Below are 26374 nucleotides of genomic sequence, written 5' to 3' on the forward strand. Positions count from 1 at the left end.
GAGGCTGGACGGTCACCAGGCCAGGAGCACAGGTCAGCAATGTCACTGTCAGTATATGGTCATGTTTGTCAATAGTTAGCAGTAGGGCAGGAGCTCCAAACTAGCCCTCCAAGGAAGGTAAAGGAGAAGAAATGCTCAAGTTTTGGCTTTTCTATTTGGCTAATGGGCTGGAGCCACTGCCCTCCATGCCTGGCTGCACTGAGCAACCATCAGCTCAAACAGCAAAGGTCAGGAGAGTCTAGAATACTCCACTGGACTTGAAAAGTTGCACCTTTTTTTGAAAAGGATTTATGACAGTAAATGATAATAAAAAGAATACCCCTGCATCCTCATACTAGGTAAGAAACAGATCATTTTCAGAATCACGAAAGCCTCTTATATGCTGTCCAATCTCTTCTCCCTCCCTCTTCACCAAAGGTTAACAAATACTCGAGTTTTATGTTAATCATTCCCTTATATTATGTAGACGTACCACCTATCTATTTATGTCTGGACGATGTATTACTTAGTTCTCCTTTTTCAGAACTTTACATACATGGAGTCATACTCTTGTTCTTTCACTGCACATGTGTTTTGAGAATCACGCATCTTTCTGTTTAGCTGTGGTTCAATCACATTCACTGATACTGTCTCCCACTGCAGGAATACAGCACAACTTATGAATCTATTCTTTTGTTGATGGGTTTTCATGATGTTTCCAGTTTGGAGCTTTTATAAAACAGCATGTCAACACGCCTCTTGGTTCCCTGTGAAAAGACCTAGAAATGAGATATATACATGTTCAACTTTAAGAAGTTTGGCCAGGGACTTCCCTGGCAGTCCAGGGGTTAAGACTCCACTTCCAATGCAGAGAGTAGGTTCAATCCCTGGTCAGGGAACTACGATCCCACATGCCACATGGCACGGCCAAACTGTTTTCCCTAATAAATGTAATGACTTACCCAACAGCAGGTGAGAGTTCCCACCATTCTATATCTTTGTCAGTACTTGGTACTGACAGATTTTGAAAGATTTGATAATCTTTTGTGAAATTGCATCTAATTGTGGTTTAATCTGCATTTCTCTTATTACTAATGCAGTTGAGTATCTTTTCATCTTCCTGGGCTGTGCTTCCTATTTTTATTTATTTATTTATTTATTTATTGGCTGCGTTGGCTCTTTGTTGCTGCATATGGGCTTTCTTTAGTTGCGGCAAGCAGGGGCTACTCTTACTTGCGGTGCGTGGGCTTCTCATTGTGGTGGCTTCTCTTGTTGCACAGCACAGGCTCTAGGCGCATGGGCTTCAGTAGTTGTGGCATGAGGGCTCAATAGCTGTGGCTCAAGGGCTCTAGAGCTCAGGCTCAGTAGTTTTGGCACACGGGCTTAGGTGCTCCGCAGCATGTGGGATCTTCCCGGACCAAGGATCGAACCACTGTCCCTTGCATTGGCAGGCAGACTGTTAACCACTGCACCACCAGGGAAGTCCCTGTGCTTCCTATTTTGTGTGTCTTTTCCTAATGTAAGGTAGTTGAATTCATCAATCTTCTATAGTTAGTGCTTTATGAGTCCTGTTGCAGATCACTGCCAGCTTATCAAAAATTTGTTTTCCTCCTTCCTGGACACACAGCTAGATCACAAGTTCTAACCAATGGACTGCAGTAGAGATGATGTGTGCCACTTCTTAGCTTGGCCCATAAAGCCGTCTCACACGTCCGTGTTCTCTTCTCCCAGCCGACAAGCTTAGAAAACCCCCAAGGAGGTCTTGGAAGCCACGTTTGAAGATGGCAGGGCTGCCATCAGATTGACTGCTTGGAGGAGAGCCTCCCTGTCAGTCATGTATGTCTGCCTTACACCGTTACAGGAGTGAAGACTCAACTTCTACTGTGTTTGAGCAACTAGACCTTTGTAGGTCTATTTGTTAGAGCCGTTATGATTAAACTAACTTAACACGTGTTTAAGATATTCTTCATTAATCCGAGATTAGAACAATACCTCCTGCATTTTTTTCCCAAAAGAACTGAAGAATTTCAACAAAGAACCGGATGAATTATTGGGCTGTAACCAAAAGCTAAGCCATATAGTCTGACAAGTGGGCCTCAGACAATTAAAAATTATTAAAATGGGGGGGTGGCAATTATGATAAGCCTTTTGCTCACCAGAAAGAATCCAGGGTGGGTTCTGAAGGGGACAGGATGCCAAGACAGATGCTCTAGTCCAATCATTCAAAGTGGCAATGTGATCTCTGCTCAGCAAGATGAATGGCCACGGAGGCCCCCAAGCCATGCCATGCTCATCCAGTGATCCCACATCCACTGTGACACCTGCTGGGGTAATAACGGTTATCACCGCGTGTTCAGAATCCTGCCAGACGGTAAGCTTGTGAGAAGCAAGGGCTCACCCGACCCCGCTCAGCGACTCTACTGCACGTGCGCGGTAGACAGCCCCACCCCAATCCCCTCTAGGAACCCGGGATGCTTGTTACAATGCTGGGGGTAGTGGGAGGGCACAGACCCTGCCCCTGCAGTTTCCACCCGGGAGGCCCCAGGAGCTTCCCTTTTACCTCTGTGCCATTGCCCTGGAGACCTTGAAGTCCCAAGCAGGGCTTAGGATCTTTCAGAACAGAGCTCAGAAATTTTAAAAACAAAGATAAGCTAAAACGATAGATTTAAATGTATAGCTCCGCTCCCAGCTCCCATCAGGCCTTCTATCACTTTGTTAACAAAAATCTAGATTTGCCATTTCGCAGGGCGCTGTGCTAGGTGCTATGGGAAAATACAAAGAGTAACAAGATAGTTCCCAGCTGTCCCGGACTGAACTGTGTGCCCCTCGCAAAATCCATGCATTGAAGCCCTAACCTGCTGTGTGACTGTATTTGGAGACAGAGCCATTAAGGAAGTGATTAAGGTTAAATGAGGTCATGAGGGTGGGATCCCTCGAGGATAGGACTGGTATTCTTAAAACAAGAGGAAAGAGACACCAGGAGTGCACAGGCCCAGAGGAAAGGCCACAGCGACGATTCAGCCGTAGCCAGGCCCAGGTAGAGAGGGTTCAGAGAAACCGACCATGTGGACACCTCAGAAAATGCTAGTGTCTTTTCTCCAATGCCTTTCCTAATCGATCTCATAATTGAGGTTAAGTCAAAGCACAAAGCTGGGCTGTGAGTGGGGGAGGGAAACGTGGGAGAGGGGCTTCTCCCCACATCCTGCCGGGGGTAACGCATCTCGTGTCCCCTAGTCACCCGCGGCCGGGAACTCCAAGTCGCGGGCATGCTGCAGGAACCGAGAAGCTGCGGACGCAACACACCTGAAGGACAAATAGAACGAGTTCCGGAAAGCTTACCGGAAGCGCGTCACGGTTCCGCCCCCCCTCCCGGGAGCTCCACCCCCATCGGTGTGCTCTAGGAATCCAGGAGATATCGTGGTCTCGGTGGTTCCTCTCTAAAGCTATGCAATTTAACCTCCTCCTCAGTTGCGGGAAAAGACCAAGATTTAGAAGGATGTCCTCACTAATGAGAAAGAAGAAAGGAATTGATGGGGAATCTAGCCTCCTGGGTGGAAGATGCAGGTCACAAGTTTTGAGAACTAGCACATGGGTGTCTGTTTCTAATTGTTGCTTCTGCAGGGACGGGACCCCAAGCTGATAACCCGGACCTGTTCGCACTCAGATGGCTGTGATACTCTTGTGAAAGCAACAACAGCAACAACAAATTGATAGAATCAGTCACAGGCTTCCTTCCAGCCCCAATACCGTAGCAAACACTTCTGTAGAATTCAAGCAACATGCTCCGTGCACGCATTTACTGGTGTCATTGGAATGCAGATTCTACTGTCCTGTTACTTTTCTGCTTTTAGTCCTTTACACTTTAGTGTTAAAAAACAATAGCGAGTGGGATGAATTGGGAGATTGGGATTGCCATATATACATTACTAATAAGAAAAAATATCAAATTGTACACTTTAAATATATGTAGTTTGTTAATTGTATCTCAATAAAAGTTCTTAAAGAAAAAAAAGATTACGACACAGCATCTTGAACAAACAGATTTTGCTCTAACTTGTCCCAAAATTGAGGAAACAAAATATATGACCCTAATGTTTTGTTTCCCTTTGCTTTCGGAGGTTTGGAAGGTAAGGTGATGATGGATGTGATGACTGAATGGCAGACAAAAAAACAGTCGAATGTTCAAATCATAAAACTCTTTTTTCTGCAGCTAGACCACAGATCAGCATAGTTTTCAGCTCACTCAGAAGTTTCTAGCAATCAGAGCCGGTTTTAAATGAAAGAGGCTGCCCTGGGAGGCAACGAACTCCCCATCAGTGAAAGGATTTCATGCAGAAACTGGATAATCAGATGCCAGGAAATGTTTTCTCCAGCTCAAGACAGTTACTATGCACTTGTTGCCTGCATGTGCCTACAGTTACATGGGGACCCCTCCATTGGGTGGGAGGAATAATGGCACCATTGAACCCTTCACAATTCTAAGATTCTATTACTGTATGATTTTATATCTTGGATCAAAACTGTCTTTCATACAAACCGACAAGAACAGCGTTTCATCACTTTGTAATCTTTGAGGTTTAATCACCTAAGACATAGTATAATTTGGCGCTTAAGAGCTTAGCTTTTGGAGGCAAAGTGATCTTCGTTCAAATACTCGTTCAGCCATTTATTGGCTGTGTGACTTTGGGCACGTGAATTAACTATTCTGAACTTCAAGTTTTTCCCAACTGTAAAACAAGGGCGCTAGTAAGTGAAACCACCTCATAATGTGAGGATTGAGTGAGGTGATCCACTTAAAGCACTTAGCGTGATGTTTAGAACACTCAATAGATATTAACACCAGCTTTACTGAAGTTGTCAATCTCAATTAAGTCCTATATCACCTTTAAGTCTCAGTCACCTTTAGCTCTGTAATTGTTTGCAGGTGACAAGAGTCTCCTTAAATGCCACGGAGGAGGTCCTCTGACACTCACATGTTGCATTAAGTTGGTGGATATTTGTCCTGAGTGTGTCATTTTCTCTCTTCAAGCAACCAGGAGCTTTCAGCAAGAGCCACTCAATTCCATAATCCTTACATTATTTTCATTTTGTTCCCCAAACCTTACCCAAGTCGGTACATCGCCTTCTACTTGAATTCCATCCCAGTTCACCACAGTGAATGTCTCCCAACTGAACAGCCACCATATGCCAGGGACGACCAGTGCTCCACCTACCATCAGTGACAAGGTCCTTATTGCCACATGGCAAATAGCCAACCCCACAGCCCATTCTTACAGGACACTCATGGTGCCACACATCTTAGATCAGGCTCCCAAAAGCAGAGCCTGAGACAAGGATTCAGAGCCACGTGATTTGTTGAGGGTGTGAAGGGGATGACACACGACAGAGGACAGGAGCGTGGATGGAGCCTGATAAAATCTAGTCCAGTCTCAGCTGGACCCACGATGGGTGGGTCTGGAGCATAAACTGCACCACAGTTTCCCACCCTGAGGCAAGTGAGTCAGCCCCTTGTGACCACATATCAATCAGTCATCAGCTGCGGGGTGGGGAGGGCAGCCACCTCCTGGGTGGGACAACTCCCATCACCTGAGGGCAATTCTCCCCGAGTCTCCAGAGAATGGGGTGAACTGTGAGCATGTGGCAGACAAAACTCAGAGCAGCTGGGGGACGGGTATGGCAGCCTGGTAAAGGGGATCTGGACCAGGTACCAGTGTACAACTCACACAGTCAACAGGTATTGGTATTTATTGGGTGTTTATTGTTACGCCAGGCAGTCAGCAGAAGCAGGACTTCAGTGGCGCCCAGAAGCCTCTCCCCGTCTCTCTAGCAAACAGACTCAAGTTAACCTTCTCTTCCATGTCATCGTCTTTCCCCCACAACCCTTACCCAGACCTTCCTGCAAGGCAGGGTTCACCAGACCAGGACCTCCCTGCTTGTTAGTGTTTACTTTCAAATTCAGCTGCAACTCAAGTTGAAACTCATTCTCCACGCCATTAACCTATGGGGGAGATCCATCGCCAGGGCAACAGGGAGTTGGTACATCTACTCCTTGGACCACAATTCTTAATTCAACTGGATCCAACTCCTATGGATGTAGCTGCCCTCATTCTTGTAGATATTAGAATAAAAACCAGTCCACAGTTTGGCCTGTCTTCTCTATCCCCCTAAGGTCCCACTCCCCTCTCCCCAAGATGTGACTGACCAATGCAGTTTCTCCTGCATTTACAAACTTAGCTTCTCTTTCTACTAGCTACTCTTGATGCCAGGAGAATCAAAACAAAACAAAGAGGTAGAGTGTGTCTCATGGAGAAGTTGTAGGTTGAATAAGGCAGTGAGAACACACACCATCCAGCCTCTGAACCTCAATTTTGCCAAAACAGAAATACCTTAAGTCAATTTCTTTTCAAAGGGTTTGATTCCCAAGATGGGAACGACACCTGGAGCATTCCAGTGGCTGGTATCACCATTTCTAGACAGGGTTCATTGCTGAGGTACCAAAACCAAGATCACACTGAAGGGTTCTCTCTTTCACTGTGCTCTTCCCTGAATAGATAAGCTGTTGAACTAGGCAGAAACTACAAATGAAGCTTCTTTCTACTGCATTCATAAGGCTTTTCCCAGTGTCAATGCTCTGAGACTCACATGAAGAATGAGAGCCAGCTGAAGGCTTCCCTTCGTCCACCGCATTCCTACGTGCTCCCCGTCTAGACCCTCAAGCATGAAGATGCAAACAAAAGCATTTCTCGGCAGGAAAGCAGGTATCTATTTGCTGTGGGTGCTCCAGTGTCCCTAGTTCTAACGGAAGGATCTCAACATATCTGTAGGTTTGATGGCTAAATTGGAAGAGATGTTGAAGCTGTTATTACATTCGTTATAGGAGGAGGGTTTCTCTTCAGGAAGGCTTCTCTAAATTTGTGTAGGAGCTGTTCTACGATAGAAACCTCTAGACACCTAAGGTATTTATGGGATTTGTCCTCTCGTGACTTCTCAGATGTTTAAAGAGGCTACAACTCCAACTGAAACTCATTCCGCATACTTTACACTGAAAGGGTTTCTCACCCGTGTGGATCCTCTGATGTTGATTAAGATGTGATTTCAGAGCAAAGCCTCTGCCACATTCGTTACATTGATGGGCTTTCAGGTTGGAATAGCTTTTTGCATGTTGTTTTGTGTGGGAACACGTGCCAACACTTTCTCTACACATATCACACTGATAGGTTTTCTCTGCGGTATGAGTCCTGTAGTGCTGGATGAGGTCTGAACTGTAACGAAAGGCTGTGCCACACACATCACACTTATAAGGCTGCTCCTGCAAGTCAACCTTCTTATCTTCAATCACCGTTAAGTTCCAGCTGTATGCTTCCTCACAGATGCCGTTTTGTTCGTTTTTCTGGCCCACGTGGAGCACCTGATGCTCAATGAGGCTGACGTACTGAAAAAAGATTTCTCCACATTCATGACACTGATGGGATTTCTCTCTCGAGTGGAGCCTCAGGTGCCCAGCAAGGTGTGAACGTCTCCCAAAGCCTTTCCCGCACTCGTTACACTTAAAGGGCCTCTCCCCGCTGTGCACGCTCTGATGCTGGACAAGGTGGGACCTCACTCTAAACGCTTTCCCACACAAGGGACAGGTGTACGGCTTCTCCCCAGTGTGGACCCGCTGATGCTGAGTTAGGTGCACACGTTGATTGTAGCTTTTCCCGCACTCGTCACACCTAAATGGTTTCTCCCCGGTGTGTATTCGCTGATGCTGGATAAGATGTGCGCTCTGAATAAAGCTTTTCCCACATTCGTTACATTTATGTGGTCTCTCTCCGGTGGAGGGCTTTCTGTGGACATAGGTGGCTTCGTTGAAATTCATCCTCTTTGAAGAGGGTTGGCCTAGTATCTCTTTCATGGGAATTCCCTGCTTTCTGTCCAACTTGCCCTGTTGTTCATGGCCTTCTCCAAAATCTTGAACTTGAGAAACAGTTCTTTGGATTCTTCCTGTTGGTTCCATGCCTGCTTCTGAGAATTCTGAAATTTTCTTCTTAATATTCAATTTTGCATTTTTACTTCTTTTTTCACTGCCTGGAAAGATAAAGAGGAAACGCAAATGTTATCAGCTCTTTTACAGGAGAAAAATAAACTATCAGGAAAAAGAGGATAATTAAATGAAACTATGATGTAATAGGAGTAACGAGGGGGAGGGGTGCACGTGTGCTGGATGCCAACAGAAACGAAAAGAACCTTTCGGTATCTGTCCAGTGAAAAGAATAAGACAAGGAAGAGAGGCTCACTTGGGAGGGTGGTGAGAATGACTGCAGCTAGGCGATCACAGGGAAAAGCCAAACACTCTCATTACACAGCAAGCAGAGACAGGAATTCTGAAATGGGAGAGGAGGTAGGAAACGTGGAAGGGACCGTGACCCCAACGTGAGTCAGGGAGACATAATGAGATAGAACAAATATACACAAGTGGGGAGCTCCCTGGAAGCCAAGCGGTTAGGACTCCGCACTTTCACTGCTGTGGGCCCAGGTTCAATCCCTGGTTGGGGAACTAAGATCCTGCAAGCTGCTGGGCAGTGGCCAAAAAAGAATTTTTTTAATAAAAAAATAAAAAATAAAAAAAATAAAAATACACAAGTGGACAGTGAGACCTGATGAAAACTAGAAGAAAGGAGAATGAAGGGGATATGGCGTTGGAAGAATACCCAACTAGGAGCCAGGAAAAAAGAAAGAAGAGAAATGAGCCAGCAGAACATACCGTCAAGCAGGTGGGGGATACGGCAACCTCTGCTCTCTGCCCTAAGCCTACACCCCGGCTCCGCTGCCCTCCCAGGGCCCCCGACACTTCTCCTTTGGGAATGCTCATCTCCTTGAGTGCTCCTCCCATCAGACCATCAGCTCCGCAAGGGCCCGAACTGTGTCTGCTCTGCTTACTGCTGAATCCCAAGGACGCAGCACGGGAGCTGCCCAGTAAATATCGCTGGATGAGCACACAAAGTATCCCTCCTTCCATCAAAACAACACAGGGAGGCAGGTGAGTGTTAACTAGGAAACTAGGCTGAAGAACAATTACAGGGAAGATGTAAAAGATACTATTTTAAAGCCACTGCTGTCCAGGTCTGGAGTGCTACTGGATGGACTTCCTCCTGAGGCAGTCACCAAGGAGAACGGGACGGAACTGGCTGAGGACACGGCTCAGCTCAGCCCACACCATAAAGACACCATGAGCTTCTATTCCAGGTTGGAAGAGGTGGCAGCAGCTGTTAAGGTGAATGACAAGTAGCTGGGCTTGGGGACATCAAAGGCATAATTTAAAAACAAATACTTTGGCCAGTCTTCAAGTTTTCTGAAGAATAGTAATAAGAGCCTTTAAGTTCACAGCACAGTTTACAGTGATCTAATCCTTACAGAAGTCATGTGAGCAGATAAAAAAATAAGTAAACAAACAGGAAAATTACTCAATCTGATTCATAAACAAATTAATGAAAATGAATACAGCAAGAATTCTCTTCTGTTTACTCAACTGCTAAAAAAAATTTTTTTGATAGCCCTGGAAGAAATTTAGTGCAACTGATACTCTCATATGTGGTATAATCATTTAAAAAAGTAATTTGGCAATATGTACCAAGAGCCATAAAAATGTTTTCAGCCTTTCATCCACTAGTCCCACTTCCAGGCATCTAGTATAAGAAAATATTCCCAAATACAGAACAAGGCATAAGCACAGTTATCAGGACAAAAGAGAAAAAAAAAATTAGAATTTCAACTGGGTTGAGTGGATCATGATGTCTCCATGCAATGCCAGGTTGTCAACAAACAACAAACAGGAGGGTCAAGCACCACTGGAAAATGTGCACATCTAACATTTGATCGTATGCTCTGAGCAGCCCTGTATAAAAACAGGCTTATGAAAAAGATGGAAACACACTAACTATACAATAACAGTTCTACTAGTTAGGATGGTGGGATTATGGGTGACTTTTTTCCCTCCCACTTTCTTTCCCCCAAACTTCTTGTACAGTTGACCCTTGAACAACACGGGTTTGAACTGCAGGGGTCCACTCATATGCACATTTTTCTCAATACATATGTACTACAGTCCTATTCAACCTACAGCTGGTTGAATCCCAGGATGTGGAACTGCGATACGGAGGGCTGACTGTAAGTTACATGTGGATTTTGGACTGTGCGGGACTGGCACCCCTAAGCCCTGCTTTCCTCAAGGGTCAACTGGACTATCATTATTTTATCATGTTAAAGTAAGTGAAATAACTAGGTTGGGAAAAGGGAAGACGGAAAGAAGCATGTAAGAATGCCAAAGTCCTCATTCACTAAACAGAAAGTCAACAGGTAATGTCTAAAATTGGTGAGTCAAGCAACAGCTGTATTATTTTAAAATGTGGGGGACTTCCTAGGTGGCACAGTGGTTGGGAGTCCGCCTGCCAATGCAGGGGACACGGGTTCGAGCCCTGTTCTGGGAGGATCCCACATGCCAAGGAGCAACTAAGCCCCCCCCCCCCAAAAAAAATTGTGGAATCACCAGGAGAAACAGAGGAGATTGCCAAAAGCAGTACCTCTGGGGAAAGAGAAGTTGCGGGGATGGTGGGGAGGGCACAGAATTTTGCTGACTAATCTGACAATTAATTAAAGTGCAAGTGATAGGGACACAGAGAACAGACTGCTGGTTGCCAAGGTCGAGGGGGTTGGGGGATGGATGGTCGGGAGTTTGAGATTAGCAGATGCAAACTATTATACAGAGAATGGATAAACAACAAGGTCTACTGTAGAGCACAGGGAACTATATTCAATATCCTGGGATAAACCATAATGGAAAAGAATATAAAAAAAGAATGTCTATATATGTATAATTGAATCACTCTACTGAACAGCAGTAATTAACACAACACTGTAAATCAACTATACTTCAAAACCATAAAAAAAAAAAAACCCATGAAGTACAAGTGATAATAAAATAGACAATAACTCTTTGTCCCTTCCTGCCACTGCTGCCGCCATCACCTCCCATCTGTCCGATGGGTTCTAAGCTGATAAAGCAATTTCTCCCTCGTTTATGCTCCGAAGACGAACTGCTCACACCTACATCTTTGGGATTTCTCTCTGAAGTGGCGCTTGAGGTGCTCAATCAGGTGGGAGTGGCGCCCGAAGCTCTTCCCGCACTCGGGGCAGCTGTAGGGCCTCTCCCCGCTGTGCACGCTGTGATGCTGGACCAGGTGCGAGCTGACGCGGAAGGCCTTGCCGCACACCTGGCACTTGTAGGGCTTCTCGCCGGTGTGGACGCGCTGGTGCTGGGTGAGGTGCACGCGCTGGTTGTAGCTTTTGCCGCACTCGCCACACTTAAAAGGCTTCTCTCCTGTGTGGATTCGCCGGTGCTGGATGAAGTTGGAGGCCTGAAGGAAAAATTTCCCACAGTCGTTGCATCTGTGCCCTCTCTCGCCGTGGGTGTTTGACTTCCGGTTCACGTCCCTGGTGGCCCCGAGATCTCTTTTCTGGGAAGGGGTCTGCCTTGATTTCCCCACGGGGGGACCGACCGGCCACCTTTCTACCACGCTGTGAAGGTCGCTAACTTCTCCAAACTCTTGACTCGGGGGGACAGTCCTTTCAGGGCTTCCTGAGGTCATCCAGGGTGATTCAGCTTCCTCAGAAATCTGCTTTACTATGAGTTCCACGTTGTCATTCCTGGACTCGTAATCTGATAGAGGGAAAACGGAAACATGAGCTTATTCCCCGAATTCAGAAATAGAGGATAATTACATGAAACCAACATGTGCGAGCAAGGCGTGGCTTTGTAAAGCCATCTGCAGATGACTTCACAATACAGGGATGGGGTGAAGGACACTGAGGCAGGAAACGGAGGCAGGTTAGGGAGGGCAGAGCCGGCAAGAATGGTTCAAGGGGATGAGACGGGGAGAGCAGTCATTCCATTTAATGACGATGACATCCTCTGGGTTCGCACTTCCGTACAGTAGCTGTCTGTGAACACCTGTGCGGTGGCAACTGTTCTCAGTGAAATCTGATACTGGGTGATGCAGTTAAGCAGTCCTCACCATCCTCTTCCTGTTCACTCATAGCCTGGAGAAGAAACAGGATCTTTCTAGCTTTTTCAATCCCCAAAGAATCTCAGTTTGGTGTGAATTAGTCTAAAGGGGAAAAGGCGTTCTTTCTACATTCAGAGAAGCCCTGCGATGGTCGAGAGTTAGCCCACCACTCAGCAGTCTGATGAACAGAGGCGTTTAAGAGACTGCAATCAGTTCCCTGTGTAACGGCCAGCAGCACGTATTTCACTCAAAACACTGACATTTAGTATAGTTTGCAAAGACAAACCTTCAGTAGTTGACAAAAAATAGGGACTACTTTTTAAAGGCTAGGGAGATAGATCATGGCCTACTGAGAACTTTCTAGCAAGGCTGTTTTGTAAAAAGAAAAGCAGTTTTCAAATATTACTTAAAAATGGTATTAAGCACTAATGTTTGCAGAGTGTGGACTGCGGACCAGGCACTACGCCTTCCAGTGCTTTTCAGTTTTATGGCATTTAATCCTTACAGTGACCCTTGGAAGGAGATACTATTATTATCCTTTTTTTTTGATATAGTGAGAAGTTGTAATTCTTGTACTATGAAGGCAACTTTTTTTTAACTATTTTTACTTAATTCTCTTCCCAAAAAGACATTTTCAGAGTAGAAACAAACAAATATATAGACAAAAGAACTCTATCACAAAACCAGACTTTTTAGATGTTTTTTTCCTTCTCCATTTAACTAGGCAGGTAATCTCAGCTATCACAATATTCTTTTCTCTCTTATCCTCACCTACTTACATATCCACGCATTTTATTCTTATTAGAACTCTTTGCCATTCAGCAAGGCAAACAAGCTCATGGCTTTCTTTTTCCAGGGGTGAATTTGAAAAAAATCAGACGAGCTCAGTGTACCTCTTTGGGGCTATTCACATCGCCCTTTTCCAGAGAAGGTGATTATACAGGTTGTTATACCAGTTGGCTTACAGACTTGCGTTTTTCCTCTTTCCCACCCCTTCTCTGAATACACAAGGAGATTTCCATTGAGTCTCCTGATTTATTTGTATGTTTGACAGAGAATTGTGTTCCTTGTTCAAAACTAGTAATGCACTGGGGGGGGGGGGCGGGGGGCGTTTTTTCCAAGAGGCCCAATCAGCAGATTTGGTGCTTTACAAATTCATGCTTTCAGCCTCACTGGTACCCCATCCTATGTTTCTAAGGCTGGCTAGTTTCCCACTCACTCTTCTCAGCAGATACATCAAAACGTCTTCTTCGTGATCTCCAAGCTACATCACTGTATTTAAAAACAGAAGAGGGTTTGTTTTAGCACGAACTTGTCTACGCACAGACTATGTCCAGAGATGTACTCAGGAAGCATAACAGTCTGCCTCTGTGCAGGAAACAGAGATGGAGGGTCCAGAGACTCACTTCTCACTTTAAATCCACTTACACTATTCGGATATTTTTTTTACCTTGTGCATGCAAACCAAAGTTCTCTCTGCACTCAAACCTCTGCTCCACCACCCACTCCGTCACCTGCTCACTCACAACAGGTGACTCTGTCTCCTATTTCAGGGAAAATCTAAACTATCCAGTCAAGACGTCCTTGAACATCCTACAACCACAAGTGTCAACGTGCTGGCAGCCTGATTCTCCCACTCTCCCCGTCTCGAAAAGGGAACGCTGCCCCTCCCCCTCAGCAAGGTCAGTCCTTCCTCCTGGACCCTGGACCTCGCCAAGCCGTTCTGTTTTCCAGGGACCCCCCGCCATACACAATCAATTTTCCTCTCTTCCTTGCTCTAATATTTCAAAGTCACTCTCCACCAGTTCTTGTCCAGTGGCATTTAAGCATGCTTAAAATGTCTCCCATTAAAAAAGAGAACATACAAAAATCACCCATCCATCTACACCATGCACTCTGTCAGCGATCAGCCCTCTTTTGCTTCCCCTTCACAGACAATGGTCCTGAAGGTTTGTCGACAACAGCTTTCTCACACTCTCTCCTGGGCAGTCTTTTAAGAAACTGCCCCTTGCTCCCCAACATCCCAGCCACTCCACAGAAGCAGCTGTCTCCACAATGCATTTATTAATTTTTTAAAATCTCGTTTCTAAACCTGATGGATACTTTAAAAATAGTTACCGTCTCTGATGCTGTTAGGAACCCACAGGCATGAAAATAATCTAATGTGGCCTTCCCAGAGACGTTAAAGAGGCAGAAACCACTGAATACGTTCTTAGTGTAAAACAGTTGACTCGAGCTGTAAAGATACTGTAATGAAGAGATGGATAACGAGAAAAAAAAATCAGAAAGTAAGCATTCAGAACAGCCTGGAGAATGGTACAGGAAAACTGTGACAAGCTCTGCAACTCTGAAGCCCATTAAATACCTATAAAGTAATTAAAAAAGACAATACTAATTGACTCAAATTAGACAAGGAAGGTATTTGAAATTAATTTTAAAAGAGAATGAAGGGCTTCCCAGGTGGCGCAGTGGTTAGGAATCCACCTGCCAATGTAGGGGACATAGGTTTGATCCCTGCTCCAGGAAGATCCCACATGCCACGGAGCAACTAAGCCCATGTGCCACAAACAAACAAACAAACAAACAAAGAATGAAAAAAATTTACATTAAATATGATAATATTTATATTACATAAATAATTCCTTGAAACCACCACTAAGATCCCAATAGATAAATAAGCAGAGGGTATGTGCAAATAAATCAAAGAAAACACGAATGTACATCAATAGTAATAAAGGATATGGACAGTTTAAAAAAGCAGAAGTCAATTTTACTTTTCAAATAAAAGCCTGTGAGTGCACTAAACCCTTAGATGATATAAACTGGGATAATGCTTTTCAAAAGAAATTTCGCATTATAGTATGTGTATTCCATCTAAAGTCTACCAGCATGCTCAACAGTGATTCTTCCAAAAGAATTCATTCATAAGAAGCTAAAAACCATAAGTTTCAAAACGTGTGCCACAGTGCTGAGATTTTTTTATAATTGCTCTGGGCAGCACAATTAAATGATAGTTTTCAAGATATAACTCAGAAATAGGTTCAAAATCTCATCTGTGGGGCAAAATTCAAGAAGGGATAAGGGAACTCCCTGGTTGTCCAATGGTTAGGACTCTGAGCTTCCACGTAAAATGCAGATGCCAAGGCGAACATAATAAAACAGGTACCGGTGAGCTGAGAACGGTGACGAAGTGAGCAAGTAGCCAGCCACGTGTGAGAGGAAAGGAAAAGAATGAATGCTACTGAGACACTGTAACAACTACTTCAATACACGGTTATTCAGCAACGTCTTGAGATATTTTTACAAATGAGAATTATTCAGTTAACAGTGATTCAATTTGTCAAGGACCAGAGTACAATCACTGCTACAAATCTATTAAGATCCAACCCTGCTAGTTTTAAGCCAAACCCAGCACTTGCTGGATTGCAAATACTTTCCCCAAAGCATTATTAGTCCTCAATCACACTCTTATTACGATGCAGATAATCAGAATAAGCTGAATAGAAAAAAAGAGAGAAGGCTGATTTACTCTTTCACACACACACACACACACACACACACACACACACACAAAGGAGTCATAGCAATTAAAACATACATGCTTTTACAGGATGTGCTAGAAATGTTCTTTATAACAAAATGAAGACGTCCTAACCCATGCAGATGAAATCATTCTTACCCATGGAAGTAATACTCCCATAATTCTCCTTCCTGTCATTCCTATACAGAGACTTCTGGGACTGGTCCAAATGTCCCCATTCCTCCAGGATGAAGGATACAGCCACATCAGCCACATCTTCAATTTTCACCAACTTCTGAAACACGAGATCTCCACTAAATTCCCATTCCCTAGGTTCAAATCTGGAGGGAGGGGAGGAACTGGGAGGCTTAAGGAAAGCCAAAGGGGAGGGACTGTGCTTCACAGAGGATGGGGGAGCGGAACGGAAAAAGGCAGAAAAGCACAAACCCAAGATGGGCCCAATCTCTGGCTAAAGAGACAGAACCCTGATAAAGATTCAGGCTTAAGGCAGCTACTTGTCCAAGAACAGACATGGGTCCTCGATGTGGGCACAGGGACGCCGGCTCACCTGGGACCCAGCTGAGAGAAGTGAGGCTGTCAGCTCCTGGCTGTTCTTCAGGGGAAGGGAGGGAACTTGGAGAGCAGGAAGGGCTGAGGGGGGAGAAAAAGAGGTGTCAGTGAGAATCTCTGCCCAGTTCCTACTGCGATCATGTTCTGCTTTTGCTCAAGAATCCACAACGGCGCCCTGTGGCATCAAGACCAAATTCTTCTGCTCAGCCGCAAGACCTCTACATTCTGGTCCCCCCACACCCACCCTATACTCACCCTTCCTTCCAAAAAACTAGACTCCCTGCTTTGGTCGGGATAATCCTGCTGCTGACTGGGGATGGTGCCATTCCCCTAAAAAGGATGCTCTCAGATCTGCCAAGGTCAAACTAGTCACCTCAAAGAGTCTCCAAAGGCCCACATCTTCCAGGAAGCTGAAGCTCTGCCTAGAGCTCAGGGCTTCTCAAGCTTTAATGTGCACACAAATCACCTCGGAGTCTTGGTACAGGGCAGATCCTGCCCCAGTGGTTCCGGGGTGGCCCCCATATTTTGCATTTCTAACAAGCTCGAAGGTGCTGCTGCTGCTGCCACTCTCTGGACCACACTTTGCTCAGCAAGGCCTTAGTCCACATTCCCTCCCCTCAAAAAACAACTGCGGCTGGTTTACAGTCAGCTGACTAGTTTGTATCAAGTCTGTTCTGTGTGTTATAAGAAATGGCAGATAAAACAATTCTTGCCTTCCAAAACCTCACGGTCTAATGGGGAGGGAGACATGGAAGCCTTACTTCCAGCACAGGGCAAAAAGTATTATCCTCAAGGTTCACCCAAGTTCCTGTAGGAACACAGAGGAGGGGCATCTACAGAGGGGAGAGTGGCAGGTGGGAGCAGCAGGAAGCCCTTCTGCAGGAAGTGACTCTGGAAGTAGGAGTGGGGCGGGGCAGGGTGGGGCGGGATGAGGGTGCTTTCTGGGTAGAATGACTTGCATGTGTGATGCCTGGAGGGTCTGGTCTCTAGATGCTGGTGACTGTCTGACCCTCTGCTGTCACCTCTGCTTCTCCTTTGTCCAAGATGCATGGTGCATCCGGATCTACATGCACCCTGACGCGGACAGATCCACCTGGTATCGACCTTTAACCTGGCAGTCCTAGAGATGTATGTGCATATGCAGCCTACTCATGTCCAAGGACTAGGAAGTAAGGAGCAAAGACCCAAAAAACAGGAGGCAATGGTTAGAGATGAAAGTCAAAAAAAGACACAGAATCTGAACCCGGGAGTGTGGCTAGAGTCAAAATAAGATATGAAAGAAAGGGATGAACGTAGTCTATACACAAACAGCAATTATGCGTACAGACTACCTTCCGATTATAATTGGAATAATTAGGATAATTACATTCTAAATAATTCTGCTTTTTTTTTTTAAGTTCTCGTGAAACCCACTGTTTCTAGCTTTTAAGTCGATGACACTGGCCCTCTCAAGTTCAAATGAGCCCCAGGGACAGAAAGCCAGCCCTCAGCACCATCAAAGGCCTGAGGGATGCAGCCTCCCCCAGGGTGTAAAACAAACCACCCAGCCCAGTATTTTCTGTTGGAATAAGGGAACTGCCTGGATCTGGCTCACAGGGCAGGGAAGAGAAGCAGCACCAAGTGAAGAGACGAGGGGCTTGATCTGAGGAGACGCTGCGTGTGGAGGGAAGATGCCTGTGATCAGAGGAGGACGGGGTTCCGTGCTGGAAGAGCCTGGGGGGGAGCAGGCAGCACAGCTCAGCATGGGGTAACCGTGTAGTCAGAGCCCAACTGCTTAGGGTAACATCCCAGCTCCGTGTAATAGCTTTGTGACCTTGAACAAATTATTTAAACTCTGAAGACTTCAGCTTCTTAATTCCTAATATGAGAATAACAATAATAGCTATTCCACGAGGTTAGTGTGGGCATTAACCCTTGGGATGCCAGCTAGGTCTACTAGATACAATTTTGGGTTTGGGGATCTCTTTTTTTAGACAGCTTCAACTATTTTTAAAGACTGGAATGACATGACTTTTATTCTTTTAGAGGTCTTCTGAAGAACAAAAAGAAAATGTTAGTATTATTAAAAAATAAAATAAAACCTACCTTCTAATTCCCATATGGATCCACTGGACCTTTTTACAAATCTAGGATACATTTTGGGATCTGAGTGATTTTATAGTTCCCGTAGCATGAGGCACCCTTCTAGCTCATCATACTAAGAATTATTTCATTTTTACTAATTATTCATTGATTCCCAATATTAGCATGAAAAGACTAAAATTAAAAGAAAACGGGTGAATAAAAGAAATATCCAGGATCACACAGTAATGAAATAAATCATCATTCTTCACTCTTCTCAAAGTATTAAGTACATTCCCCAAGAGTTTTGCATCATCTTCAAGAAGACTGAAGGCTGCTGACACCTGCTTTTAGCTTTCATTGAGTATAGTTGAGAATTCAGTATTTTTCATCTTCCACCCACCCATATCGACAGAAAAGAAAATGTGCCGTGGGAGACGTTTCACTACTAGTACATAAGTGAGAAGATGATGTAGCGACACGGAGAGCAGTGCACTAACGATAGGACGAAACTGAAGGCATAAGAGAAATCAAACAGAGTCTGCCAAGTGACAATATCCTAGACGAACTTTCTCACACTCAAGAATCAATGATAAATACTACATTTCTAATTTCAAAAAGGAACTATGACACCTCATCCGGTCATTCAACACGAAGGACTTCATCACGAGGTATTTTGCAACAAGATTCTGGACCATCTCATCTTGCTAAAAGGATTATATTCATTTTGCTAAAGGGGCAGTATTGACAGTATTCTTTGATTTTCTTATGATTTTTATATCATCAAAATATACTTGACACAAAGAGGTTTAATTCTTACTCAAGTTCCTTTAAAATTTATTTTTCATTATCTTCTGATTCTTCTGTAAATTATTTGTGAAATGATTTTAAAATATTTTTTAAAATAGAAAGGATCCACTGGCCTTGGTATTAAACGAAGAAGACTGTTTTTACCATTACTACACTGAGGGTTACAAGAGTTCATACAGGCAAAGCAGCTTAGAACAGCTCCTGACACACAGTAAACACCATATAAGTGATAGTCATCATTACCCCAGTGAAAGGAAAGCTGGAAAAGCTTAGAGCAGTGGGACATCGGCAAAAGGCCAATCGCTTTGAGGAACCTGAAATAAAGCCTGGGGCCAAGCAGGAAACACGGCTTCACAATTCCTTCTCCACATTCTGAAATCCTAAAGCTCTAAATACAAAAAGTTGGGTTTTTTCCCCAATAAGTTGGCCACCGAACTAATTTGATAGCAATACCTGACCAGAACTGATATGAAGCTATCTGAAGGTTTTATTTAATCCACTTACTATAACTAGGCATACATTTCACTGACAAAATATTAAATTAATGTGTGACTGTGAGGTCACACTTCAAATCCTGACAGTACTGTAATGTATGTTATGCAAATCAGATCGTCTTACTAAATCTGAAAAATTCTAAACTCTAAAATATACTTGATAGCAAGAGTTTCTGATTCTGGATGACAGACTTATGGCCACACATCATCATAAATGAGATCCTCAGTTGCACACTTCTCTTTCTTGACGTGTCTCACACAGGGTAACAACAGTGAGGGCGAGAGGGAGGGACGCGGAGAAGAAAGAGGGCAGCTGCTCTGCAGGTCCTTGTGAAGCACGGTTTAAAATCAGATTTCACGGAATGGCTGAACAGCCAGAAGTGCTGTTAGGAACCGGAGAGCTTTGTCTACGTGAGCCTTAGGGCAACAAAACGAATGAGGTAGAGCTGGAAAACTCTTGTAAAACCATGGGAATACTTTTGTAAAAGACTTCCAGAAGTCTTTTAACAGTACCCGCACTTAGAGCCGTTGTCATCTGCAGTGTAGCTTGCGAATGACACTGGTTATTGCTGTGGTTCCTAGCCAGCCTCCACGCTGACCAGGGGCTTGATGCCGGGTCCCCACCCGTTCCCAACCTCCGATCCTCCGGCTAAGCACGGAGGGGCTGTCCAGCCCCAGGTCTCTCGCTACAGATACCGCTTACCCACATGGCCAGGGCGCCCACCTCCATTCCACCGAAGCCCAGATCCTCACCGTTTGCCTCCAGGAGATGAGGCCTCTGCGGCTCATGTTCAGGCTGCGGGTCTACAGGCAGAAGCTGGTGACTGAAGGACTCAGGCCCGGCTGCAGGTGACCCGACCTTCGGAGGAAGCGCTTCAGGACAGGCCACGATCTGACAACCGCAAGCACACCAATCAGCACATTACAGGAAAGGCTAGGAAGGGGTCCAGCACGTTCGCGTTATTCTTTCATTCATCCCTTGGCCAAGTATTGCACGTACATCTACCACAAGCGAGGACTAACCACACGGTGGCCGAGTAAACACGGTATAGTTGAAGACGACTTCCATCAGACATATCAACACACCAGGAAATATACAATTACAAACTGTGTTACATGTTAGGAAGGAGAAGAATGTGGTGCCCTGAGGCAGGACAGACCAGACCTACTTTAAACAGGGTGGCCAAGGAAGGCTTTTCTGAGGAAGTGTCACTGAAGTCAACACCTAGAGGATGAAAGAAGCCAGCCAGGGGAAAAGTCAGGAAGGTCCCAGGCACACAGAATGACATAAGCAAAGACCCGCAGGCAGAAGGCTGGTGAAGGGGGGAGAGGGTGAGAAATGAGCTTGGAAAGGTCAATACAGGACTCGGGAAGTCACACTCCGAGCCCCAGAAGACCAGATTCAAGTAGGACAGACCAACACCAAGACCCAGAGCTAGTTCGTATCCAGTGTGCCTCTTCCTTTCCGCTCTTTGCTCCTGCACAACCCTAGCATACACAGCCAGTCTCTAGAATCTGCCTCTTCTGGAAGGTATGAGCTCAGTGGCATCCTAGCAGGTAATAAGATCCGGCTTTGAGATAGAATTGCCCTCCCCTCCTCTCACCCTCCCTTATGTTTCAAAGCACTTTCAATTTTAACCCTCCTAGTACTGGCAGCATATGGCACAGGAGTTACATTAAGAAGCGACTGCAACCCAGCTGTGGCAAATATGACTCTGTACGGAAGTGTGTGTGTGTCCTTGGGGACCCGCTCAGGACAAGAGTTAAGATGATGCCAAGTATGTCAAACAGCACCTGAGCACCGAAGCAGCAGTGCAGCCCTTGAGGTCCCCTGGGAGTAGGACAGAGGAAACCAAGCAGGAGGGGAAGAGGATAAAGCCTGGGCAAAGGCTTGCCAGAGACAAGAACTAGCTGGAGATAACGGGTCAGGAACACCGTCGGGGATGCGGAGAAAAGGCAGAGAGAACGGCAAACACAGTGAGCTTCGCAGGCCCTCAGGAAACCCCCTCTGGGTCTTCAATCCCTGATCTACCACCAAGAGATGATTGCTGTGTTCCTTCCACAGCCGGGGTGCATATCCCAATGACAGAGGTCAGTGTGTAACATCTGCTGTGAATCCTCTATTTAAAAATGCTTTGGGTTTTAAACTGTGATTTTGAATATTTATTACTGTAAAAAAGTAGGGAAGAGTCTGTCCGCTAATGTCCCAAATTAGGTTTAAAAAAGGAATAATCAGATGGCAACAGGAATCTTTACTTCCAGTCCTGACAGAAGCAAATGAAAGGTTCAAACACTCCCGTCTGCAGGACAATCATTCGGCTCAGCTGCAGGGTCCAGTGGCGGGTCCGCAGCAACCACCTCTGCTGCCCCCTTGCCTCACAGAGTGAGCTGACCCAGCTGAAGAGCCTGCGGGTGCTCTAGAATACTGAAGCACCCCTGACCCCGTGGAGAAGAATAACCAGACTGGTACCTTACACTGAAGGGCAATGGCTTTGAAGAATGAGGGAAATTCTCTAACTAGCTTCAAACTCTTGTAGATCTAGGATCCCAGGATTTTTGTTTCTTTGCTACTAAAAAAAAAAAAAAATTAAAGTTTCAGAGAATGTGAGCCTAGCAAGAGGAGGGAGGCAGAGAGTCAGGTGTCAAGTAAGAAAGGACAAAAAGATGTAACAATGTAAAGATACAGATCCTCCCTAAATTAACATCTGATTTCATGCAATCCCAACAAAAAATTCCAACAGGATTTTGGGGGTGGTGGAAGCTAGGTAATTCTAAAGCTCATATAGAAAGAAGAAAATACTAAAAAAAATTTGGAATGGGGAAGGGCAGACCTATTGACCAAAACACTTTAGAGCTCAAATAATTAAAATACTGATATGTGAACAGACAGTAAGATCAATAAAATAGAATAAAAAGACAAGAAATGGACCCAAATACATGTAAAAATGTGGTCTGTAATAAAGATGGCATTTTAACCAGAGAAGGAAAAAAAGGGATTGCTATACAAGTTGCTGGAGCAACTGGATAGACATCTGGGAAAAAAATTAAGCTATAACCACACCAAACACCCTACACCAAAATGAATTCCAGACGGATCAATCATTTCAGAGGGTAAAACAAAAACACCACCAACCAACAATAACAAAAACACAACAGAGAAGAAACGATGAGAAAAGTTTCTTATAATACTGTAGTGGAGAGGGCCTTTCTCCCAGAAACCATAAATTAAAAGATTTAAACTGACCACATAAAAATAAAAAAAACCCAGCAAAGCAAAAATCTCCATAAACAAAGACAAACAACAAAGGGGGGAAATAACTCTTGCAACTCACATGGCAGACACAGTGCTTACTTTTTCTAACAGGTTAATATAAACAGTTCACAGAAAAGGGTATACGTACAGCCTTTTAAAATACGCACAGTGATCAAACTCACTCACAATAGAAAAAAACGCATATTAAAATTGCACAGAAATGGAATATTGCATCTTTCAGATTGGCAATAATCCAAAAGTTGCATAACATCGTGTTATCAGGTTGTGAGCAAAAAATTTCCCTCATATATGGCTGTTGGGAATATCAGTTGGTATAACCTCTGCAGAAAGCAATCTGTCAACAGCTGTCCAAACTACAAATGCATATGGGCTCTGAGCCAACAATTTGACTTCTAAGCTTTGATTCTACAACTAATGATGTATGTAAAGGATATTCACTGCAGCAAAGTTTGTTGCAGTAAAGATTCAGAAACAATCTAAAGGAACAACTTAAATGGCCTTCAATAGCAGTTAAGTTATGGTACATCCATACACTGGAACACAATGTAGTTTCAAAGAGTGAGGCAGCTCTCCCTGCACTGACACAGAATAAGCCAGGATATACTATAAGAAAAAAAGCAAGAGGCAGAAGTGCACGGAGCTGTAAAAACATTTGTGTTTTTTTAAAAACAAGTCATACACATATACACTAATATATACAGAATACAGTGTATCTCTGTAAGGATAGACAAGTGTCATGGGACAATGGTTGCCTCTGCTGAGAAGAACTCGGGCAGCTGGGGAATTAGGGGTGGGAGGGACACTTACTTTTCATTACAACCTTATGTACCTTTTAAATTTTGTATCATGTCACTCAAAATATAAACACAGTAATTTAAAATAGAAATAAAATCGCAGACTGTCTTCTCCAGATTAACACACTGGATACTGCTTCTCTTTGCTGGAGTGGCAGGAAATCTCCACAGTGGACCTAATCCCAGGAGAACAAAAGAATATGAATGAAGCACCAGGGTGCTCAGGATCTCACCCCTGCTCAGCAGCTCCTCAACTCTCTTCCTCTCCTTCCTCATCGCCCCAAGTCTCCTCTCTCACTCACCTGCTGTCTGCGTTCCTCTAGTTCTCTCTGTATGTTTTCTACCACGGCCACAGCCTCTTCTCCGCTTTCCGGGTGATGTTCTCTCACCCAAGTCTGGAATTCTTCAGGCAGGATGGTCAGGAACTGCTCCAGCACGAGCAGCTCCAGGATCTGCTCCTTGGTGTGCAGCTCGGGCCGCAGCCACTCACAGCAGAGCACCCGGAGCTGGCTGAGGGCCTCCCGGGGGCCTGACGCCTCATGGTACTGGAAGTGCTTGAAGCGCTGGTAAAAAGTCTCAAACACGGGTGGGTTGTACTCCTGCATCCAGGTGCAATCTTCTTCTTCCACCTTCACTATCAGAAGGTCTTCTTGCTCTGGTGAGGTCTCCGCGGGAGGGTCTAAGTCTATAACTTCCCCAGATCCTGTCATTATCATTCCAACTCGGAGGGATCTCTCCCTGGCTAAGCTGGGTTACACTGATCAAACTTGTTTTCTGTTCTTTGAGATCTTCTCAAGGACACTTTCATTAGCGTGCAACCTACTGATATATTGGAAATCGTTATTAGCAAAGAGATGACAAAGAGGTCATTTATCCCAAAGATGATCACTCAACAAAGTAATTTACTTAAAAATGTGTACAAGACAGCCATCACTCCACCCTCAAAATAATGATCAGTGGAGAATATTTCCAACATTTAAAAAATGTAAAGGAGGGCAATAAAAATCTAATATACGGCCTCATCAAATACACTTTTAGTGGTGAAGAATATTACATTTCATATAAATTACAGAACAAGACTTACTAACTAGTCCAGACGCAGCCACTCCTTCTCTCTACCACAAGCCAAACAAGTCAGAACAGAGATCAAAAACATTACAATGCTCAAAACTGGTCCTGTCCCTCAAGCCACAAGACCTTGACAGCCCAACGGGAGACTTCATGGGTCCCGCAGATAACCAGGGTTTTAAGTACAGATTTTGCACCTGGATTCCCCACCATCGCTCCTGACCCCGATCCACGAAAACCGGCCCGGTCAAGGTTAGGGACAGGACCCTCGTCTGGACACAAAGGCCATCCCCCTTCCTCAAGGCCACAGTCCGGGAAGCTCTCCTGAAAGACCAAGCTCCCGCAGCCAAGGCTGGGAAGACGGGTTTCTTCTTACAAACCCAGAGAAAGCCGAAGCCGACACTTCGCAGCGCTTCCTTGCCGGAAGTAAGCAAGTCCAAGCCTTCCCTGACCAGCCGGGCAGAGCCATGACGCCCACCCCCGAGAGCACTTCCGAGTCCTCTCTAGGAATCCCGGAGGTCCTCGCCTCGCCGCGGGAAGAAGATGCCAGCCTCAGGCCCCGCCCCAAGCCCCGCCCCGGAGGAGCCAGGGGCCAATCGGCGGGGAGAGGAGGCGCCGGCCCGGGATCCCAGTCCCACCCGCAGTAACGCGGAGATTCCCCGCCCCCCGAGCCGCAGGCACAGCAACGCTAGAGCCGGGGAGAAAACCCAGCCACCCTCCTCCCCACCCAACGACAGAGCCCTTTAAACACCCCGAGCCCGCCCCTTTTCTTGGCGTGGGGGCAGGGGGTGGGGCCTTCGGTGTCCAGGGCGCTCGCAAGGCAACAGTTGCCAGTGTCTGACTGGCCGAGGAACTTACGCTCCCTCACCCCCAACGCTCTGCGCCCAGTTCCAAGTAGGTCCGTACCTCTCTGCGAGCCTTCAACCCTCACTTCTCCTTAACAGACCGTTTGGTGTCTTCACCTGAACCCTCGCCACTCCCCTCACCCCGTCTCCAGACACACCCGCCTCTTGACCACCGAAGTCAGCTCGGGCGGCGGAAGCCTCTGACGTCACACCCTTGAGTCCCCAGCGGCTCCTGAACTACATCTCCCAGGAAGCTCCGCGCGGACCGCGCCCCCCAGCCTGTAGGGCAGCCCCTCTCTTCGCAGCCTCAGTCTCCCGGGCCTATCAGAATGCGGGAGAACAGGGAGGCTTTTCCTCGGCGACCCCCGGTGGAAGGCTGAGTATGTCAGGATGGAGTCCCCGCCTGGCTGGGGAGAGTGCGGGCGGAAGCTCCGCATCCTTGCAAAGGGAGAGGAGCCTTCTATTTAGGGCTTCTTTAGCCAAGGGGATCCCATCTTTAATAATCTCATTTTTGCATCCATTTGCAAAGCTGTTCGGTAGGTAGAACAAGAATCACTGTCTTGCAAGTGTCGAAGAGGAATGAGGCTCACTGACTCCACTCAGAATTAGAAGGTATATATCCTTGGATACGCCAGGAGTTATTTTTTTTTAGCGTATGTTGTAAATTTTCACTCAAATTAGGGATGGAGTTTTGAGAATGCCTTGCTCACGCCGTGGTCTACCTTATGGGAATGAGGAAATGCAGAAAATCCCCTACTATCTCCAGAGAGACCTATAGCTGGAGACGCTTAAATTGACACTGCGGTATGTTTGGTGCAATGTAGTATTTGTATTTCACTTTTTACATTTAGAATCGTCGAAAGTTCAGACAAAAAAAAAAAACAAGTAAAACCAATGACTCACTGAAATAGTAAT

At 45.4% G+C, this 26374-nt stretch overlaps 1 protein-coding gene across 6 annotated transcripts; it reads right to left on the reverse strand.

The window, feature by feature from the left end:
• Positions 1–5716: 5716 nt before the first annotated feature.
• ZKSCAN5 (zinc finger with KRAB and SCAN domains 5) lies at positions 5717–25622 on the reverse strand. 6 transcript variants are annotated; one of them, XM_057695321.1, is made up of 7 exons: positions 25521–25622; positions 23849–24368; positions 20232–20370; positions 16112–16194; positions 15703–15838; positions 11069–11677; positions 5717–8049 (listed from the first exon to the last, which is right to left on the reverse strand). In XM_057695321.1, the coding sequence occupies exons 2-7, from the start codon at positions 24260–24262 to the stop codon at positions 6923–6925; spliced, it is 2508 nt and encodes an 835-aa protein (XP_057551304.1). In that variant the 5' UTR covers positions 24263–24368; positions 25521–25622; the 3' UTR covers positions 5717–6922. The 6 variants fall into 6 exon arrangements, with proteins under 6 accessions (XP_057551304.1, XP_057551303.1, XP_057551301.1 ...); XM_057695320.1 differs by lacking the exon at positions 25521–25622 and adding an exon at positions 24812–25103; XM_057695318.1 differs by lacking the exon at positions 25521–25622 and adding an exon at positions 24631–25103.
• Between the last annotated feature and the right edge of the window lie 752 nt (positions 25623–26374).

Source organism: Hippopotamus amphibius, chromosome 9, assembly GCF_030028045.1.
Source record: "Hippopotamus amphibius kiboko isolate mHipAmp2 chromosome 9, mHipAmp2.hap2, whole genome shotgun sequence".
NCBI classification, from domain to species: Eukaryota; Metazoa; Chordata; class Mammalia; order Artiodactyla; family Hippopotamidae; genus Hippopotamus; species Hippopotamus amphibius.